We start from the raw sequence: 6,277 nt of genomic DNA on the forward strand, positions 1-6,277 counted from the left end.
GGGGGCACAGAGGACACACGGGGGGGTGGGGACAGGACGCGCTGTCCCCGTGAGCGCCGTCTCCGTCGCCTGTTTGCTGAGGGTGAGGTTATCGGTGCCGGTGTCTGGCTCCGTTCCCGGTGCCCTCTGGCTTTGCAGCACCTCCGTCCTTCCAGTGTGCCCCCCCCCCCCCACACCAGTGTTCCCAGCGCCCTTGGCTCCCCCGCTGTCCTCAGTGTTCCCATCCCTTCCAGTCTCCCCAGTCCCTTCAGTCTCCCCAGTTTGTCCCAGTGCGCCCAGCATCCACTCCCTTCCCTGTATCCCCAGTGCCCCCAGTCCCTTCGCTGTCCTCAGTCAAGCTTCCAGTGATCCCAGTGCCCCAGTGTCGCCAGTATCCCCCGTCCTTCCCAATCCCTCCAGCTCCCCCAATGTCTCCCACCCTCTTAGTACCCCTATCCCTCCCAGCGCCCCGGTGTCCCCAATCCCCTCAAGCCTCCCTGGTGTCCCCAGTCCTCCCAGCGCGCCCAGTCCCCCCAGTGTCCCTCATGCCTCCCAAATCCTCCAGCTCTCCCAGTATCCCCTATGCCCCTCGTTTCCCCAGGCCTCCCAGTGCCCCCAGTCCTTCCCACTACCCCCAGCGTTACCATTCTCCCCAACGTCCCCCAGTGCCCCTCATCCCTCCCAGTCTGCCCGTCACCCCCCCGGTGTTCCCCTTCTCCCCAGCGTCCCCCAGTCCCTCCCGGTGCCCGGCTCGGGGCAGGACGGGAAGGTCGCTCCGCGTCCCTGCCCTGGGGGTCCCGCAGCTCCCGGCGCGGGGTGTTTAGGACCCGGCGGGGTGAGGCGGCGCCGGTGCCGGTCCCGCCCCGGCCCCATTGTCTGCGCACGGAGGCGGAGGGACGGCAAGCGGCGGCTCCGCTCGCACGGACGCTCCGCGGAGCCCGTACGGCCCCGGCTCCGAAACCGGGTCCCGGCCATGGCACCGGCCGCGGGGCCGTACCTGTTGCTGCTGGCCGCCGCCCTGCTCGGGGCTTCAGGTGAGCGCCGCGGGCACCGAACCCGCCCCCCCCCCCCCGGCCCGGGAGCTGCTCCGCGCTGGCGTCCCGGGATGCGGCCGCGGGATGAGTTGGGAACTGGATGACCCGTGTGCTCCCCGGGATCTGCCCCGGGTGGTCGCGGAACCGTGGAGCGGTCGGGTTGGAAAGGGTCCTTGAAGATCACGGAGCCGTAGAATGGTGGGGTTGGAAAGGGTCCTTGAAGATCGCAGAACCGCGGAACGGTCGGGTTGGAAGGGACCTTAGGAATCATCCAGTTCCACATCCCCGCGGCCCATCTGGAACCTGCCCCGTGTGCTCCCTGGATCCGGTGGGAATCTGCCCCATGCAACCCCAGTATCCAGGTGCCAGGCGCCTGGCTCCCACCCCGCAGCGATCACTCAGCAGCGCGGCTCCTCCCTGGGCCGGCTGAGGGGTTGGATTCCCCAGGAGCAGCGGCACCCGCGGCCCACGGGAAAGCCGTTCCCTCGCGTCCCTCGCCTCGGTGACGGCGGTCCCCGTCTCCGCAGCCAGCAGCGAGTGGTCCCCCCCGGAGCCCGTCTTCCTGCCCGTGGAGATGGAGCTGCAGGCGGTGCCCGAGCACTACCGCCTGCAGCGCGCCGACGGAGCCCTGCCCTCCAACACCTCGCTCCGCGCCCGTGCCGACACCTTCCTGCTGCTGCCCCGCCGCCCCACCGCTGCCCCCCCGCCGCTGCTGCGAGCCTCCTACCCTCCCTTCAGCACCCACCAGGTAACGCCGTGCACCTTGAAGCCAGGCTGCCTCCCAACCCCGACAACCCTCGGGGCCGCCTCACCGCCGTCCCCATCTCTTCCAGGAGGTGCCCACCAAGAGCCCCGCCTGGGCCATCCGCGCCGTGCCCCTGGACGGTGCCGTGAGCCCGGACCAACCCTCTGCCCGCGTCCTCTTCCACCTGCACGGCCCCGACTGGCGTGGCCGGCGGGACCCCCCCGGGGACCACCCGCTGCCCTGCGTCGTCCTCCAGGCCCAGCAGCGCAGCCGCACGGTGCGGGGCTCCTGCCGCGTGCAGGTGGGTGACGGAGCACGGCCCCGCAGCTCAGCCCGCGGCCCTAAGGTGCCGTCTCCATCGCCCTCAGCCCTAATGCTTCATTGCCCTCTCCCCAGGCCCCGCTGGGCATCTGCTTGGTGGAGCTGGAGATCCCCGCGCGCTGGTTCTCCCCAGCGCCGTCGCCGGAGTCGGCCGAGCTGCGGTACGGCGTGGCGGGGCCGGGAGCCTGCAGCCGGCCCGGTGGCACGCTGGAACCCCCCCGCTACCTGGGGATGCTGGAGCTGCGCACGGCGGAGGCGGTGACGCGGAGGCAGGAGGTGCAGCTGGATGACCGGGTGCTGCTGCGCGTCCCCGACGGAGCGCTGCGGCCTGGGCAGCGCTTCACCGCCAGCCTGGCGCTGCGGCACAACTTCACCGCCGCGCTGCTGACCCTGCGGTGAGAGCGGGCCGCGAGGAGGAGGGGAGGGGGGGGGTGGCGACCGGGGTGGGGGGCACGGTGTGACCACCCTTCCTCCTGACCTAGAGTCAAGGCCAAGAAGGGGCTGCAGGTGGTGGCCGCCAGGTCCGGGGACCCCGCGTGGACCGTCCATTTGGAACGCAACCGTGGCCCCAAGCACTGGACGGCTGTGGTGACGTGTCGGCGCAGCAGGGACGTCCACGGGGGCACCAGGTATGGGCAGTGACATGGGACAGAGCTTCGGCGTGGCGCCTGGTGGGGCCCAGTTGGGCATGGGGACCTGTGCATGGCACCGCTCGCATCCCAGTGTGGGCCTGTTGGTCACGAGGAGCTCTGCATAACATCACTCTTGTCCCAGTATGGCCCTGTTGGGCACCAAGAACCCTTAATCAGTGGGTCTCCGCTGGGGGGACATCCCCGTTCCATTGGGTCCCATTTGCTGGACATCCCCATTCCATTGGGTCACAGTTGTTGGACATCTCCGTCTCATTGGGTCGCACTTGTTGGGCATCTCCATCTCATTGGGTCGCACTTGTTGGGCATCTCCATCTCATTGGGTCGCACTTGTTGGGCAGCCCCATCCCAGTGGGTCCCATCTGAATCTTTGTCCCCACAGGGCACAGGAGGTGGCCGAGCTCCTGCACCTGGAGCTGGCGGTGGAGAACGGTACGGGGGGGCAGGCACCGGCACGACCCCTCACCTGGCAGGTGGAATACCCAGGCCAGGACCCCGAGGCGCAGAAGGACAAGCTGGTGTGGGAGGTGCAGGTGTTGGAGCGCGACACGCGCGTCCTTGTCCCCCTGGTGCAGGTGGGTGCCCCCCAGCCCGCATCCCGCCCCACCTCCCCGCGGTGCTCAGCCCCACCGTGCCCACAGGAGCTGGAGCTGCTCAACACGTCCCCGCTGACCGGCGTCCCCCGCACCGTGCCGGTGACACTGGTGACGGTGGAGGCGGGCGGTGCCGTGTCCGAGCTCAGTGAGCCGCCGGGCTGTGAGTCAGCTGATACGCAGGTGCTGCAGGTAAGCAGGGTCCCAGCCCCCTCCTCCCCCCCAAGTAGGCTCCTTGGGCAACCCTTGCCCCTCTGCGTGCCCCAACAGGTGTCGGAGGGCTGCGACGCGGTGTTCGTGGGGGGCAAGGAGAGCCGCGGCGCCCGCGGGGTGCGGGTGGATTTCTGGGCACGCCGCCTGCACGCCTCGCTGCTCTTCACCGTCTGGGCACCGCTGCTCCCGCTGCGTGTCCAGCTGGGTGACACTACACTGGAGCAGGTGCGCGGCTGGCGCCTGCCCGGGAGCACTGACAGGTGAGAGGAGCACCCAGTGCCACCGCACTGGTGCTTGTGCCATGTGTCCCCATCCCTCTGAGCCCCACGGTGCGTGTGCCGCGTGTCCCTGTCACTCTGAGCCCCGTGGCTCACGTGCCACGTGTCTCCGTCCTTCTGAGTCCAAGCGGCATTCACCGTGTGCCCTCCGCTCCGGTGACCCAACAGCCCCCGCCCCACTGGGTCCCCTGGCACTCGTGACCCCACAGTGTGCCCCAACCCGTGGGTGACACACGTGTCCTCGTGCCCTCAGCTCTGCCAGCGATGTGGAGGATCCCGGGGAGGACGCTGAGCGCCGGGCTCGGAGCTGCCGGCCGCAGTACCAGTGCACGGAGGTGCGGTTCCTGGCTCACTTCGTGGCGCACCCGCAGGATGGCGGCCGCCACCTCTCCTACCTGCCAGGACCCGAGTGGCTGCTGGATGTCACCCACCTGGTGGCCGGCTGGGCGCGCGTGCAGGACCCCCGCGTGGCATCGCTGGAGGGCGGCACCGTTCTGGTGGGCCGGGAGCCCGGCGTCACCTCGGTGGAGGTAGGTTTGGGGCAACACGGGGAGATGTGGGGCTGGAGGGACGCTGACCGGGTGCCCGCAGGTGCGCTCCCCGCTGTCGGAGGCCATCCTGGGCGAGCAGACGCTGATGGTGTCGGAGGAGAAGGTGGCGGTGACGGAGCTGCGTGCCACGGTGGTGGCAGGGCTGGCGCTGGCGCTGCACCCGGAGCCTGGCCACCCTGGCGTGTTCACCGCCGTGTGCCAGGCCACGGCCACGCTGCGCGGCTCCAAGCAGGTGAGGGTCTGCGGGTGGCAAGGGGCTGGGGGGGGCTCTGTGCCCCGGTGCCACCCCGGTGCCACTCCGTGTCCCGGCAGGAGGCGACGCTGTCCGTCTGGCTGTCCTTCTCTGACGGCACGCTGGCACCCATGGAGCTGTACGGTGGGCAGGACGCCGCGCTGGCTGTCACCTCGCTGGATGCCACGGTGGTCACTGTGGTGGGGACCTCCTCCTGGCACCCGCGGGTGGTGGCGGAAGGGCCGGGCCGGGGGGCCCTGCTGCAGCTCAGTCTGCACCCCCTGGACGTGTGCCGCCGTGGCCGTCACCGTGCCGCCGTGCTGGCTGCCGGCACTGCCTGGGTGGAGGTGGCTGGGGGGCGCAGGACCCCTCCCAGCAGCCCCCGGCCCCCGGCGCCGTTCCCAAGGGCAGAGGGGGCCATGTCGGGTGAGGCGGTGACGGCGGGCCGGGGGGGGCATGGCGACGTGGGGCTGGTCAACACAAAGCTGCGGGGCGTGGGGTCTTCCTCTGAGGAGGAGGAGGAAGGAGAGGAAGGCTACGGCCGTGGCATGCAGGAGGAGGAGAAGGAGGAAATGGTGAAGGCCCCCTCGCGCGTGAGCGACCTGGAGATCGGCATGTACGTGCTGCTGGGCGTCTTCTGCCTGGCCATCTTCATCTTCCTCGTTAACTGCGTCTTCTTCGTGCTGCGCTACCAGCAGAAGGAGCCCCCCGACGCCGGCACCGCTCCTGCAGCTTCCCAGCCCCACAACTGGGTCTGGCTGGGCACCGACCAGGAGGAGCTGAGCCGGCAGCTGGACCGCCGGCAGCCTGAGCCTCCCACCTTGCCGGGCCCCCAGCCCGAGCGCTGCTGCTGCGCGGACCCCCCGGCACCCGACACGGGGTCCCCCGCTGGCACCCAACCGGAGCCCCGCAAAGAGGGGGCTGTGCCAGGGGGCAGCCGGCGAAAGCGCGTGGAGTTCGTCACCTTCGCACCCCAGCGTGCCCCTGAGGATCCCCCCCAGCCCACCCCCAACGTGCAGTCCATCCTGGTGGCCAGCGAGGACGACATCCGCTGGGTGTGCGAGGACATGGGGCTGCGCGACCCCGAGGAGCTGCGCTGCTACATGGAGAGGATTCGTGGCAGCTCCTGACCCCCACCGGGACCGTCCTCTTCGTCCCCATCCCTCTGTGGCGGGGACACCCGGAGGGACCATCCCTAAACCCCACTGGGGAGGCGGTGATGCCCCGCTGTCACCTTGCCCTGGGGTTTCCACCGTGGTGCTGGGGGCACGGGGTCCCCTCCTTGCTGCGGTTCTCATTGCCACATTGTGTTCATAGTGCTGACATGCCGAGTGCCGTGGCCCCCCCTTGTCCGGCCACGCATCCGTTTTGTACAACATTTTGTACCCATTGCGCCGTGGGGTGGGGGCCCCCTTATTTATGGAAGATTTTTAAGTCTGATTGTTGTTACAAAAATAAAATATTTAAAAAAGTGGAGCGGTGCCCGGCGTGGTGGCGTGGAGCTGGGGTCACATTGTGCTGCCGGGGGCAGGCACGGGCTGTTTGCTTTGGCTCCGGGTGTGGGTGCATGTGGGAACGTCCTGGCTGTGGCCCAGCTGCTGTGACCTTGGGTAGGGAGTGGGCAGCATGGGGATGGGGATGGGATGGGATGGGATGGGATGGGATGGGATGGGATGGGATG

The 6,277-nt window shown here is 69.5% G+C and overlaps 1 protein-coding gene across 2 annotated transcripts; it reads left to right on the plus strand.

The window, feature by feature from the left end:
- TMEM132A (transmembrane protein 132A) lies at window positions 831-6,070 on the plus strand. 2 transcript variants are annotated; one of them, XM_021401068.1, is made up of 12 exons: window positions 831-1,013; window positions 1,541-1,761; window positions 1,847-2,059; window positions 2,155-2,474; window positions 2,562-2,708; window positions 3,112-3,304; window positions 3,371-3,514; window positions 3,593-3,795; window positions 4,067-4,343; window positions 4,405-4,596; window positions 4,677-5,212; window positions 5,295-5,517. In XM_021401068.1, exons 1-12 carry the CDS (start codon window positions 953-955, stop codon window positions 5,377-5,379), a joined length of 2,592 nt encoding a protein of 863 aa, XP_021256743.1. In that variant the 5' UTR covers window positions 831-952; the 3' UTR covers window positions 5,380-5,517. The 2 variants fall into 2 exon arrangements, with proteins under 2 accessions (XP_021256743.1, XP_021256742.1); XM_021401067.1 differs by having other exon boundaries at window positions 4,677-6,070.

This window comes from Numida meleagris, chromosome 6 (genome assembly GCF_002078875.1).
Source record: "Numida meleagris isolate 19003 breed g44 Domestic line chromosome 6, NumMel1.0, whole genome shotgun sequence".
Lineage (NCBI taxonomy): Eukaryota > Metazoa > Chordata > Aves > Galliformes > Numididae > Numida > Numida meleagris.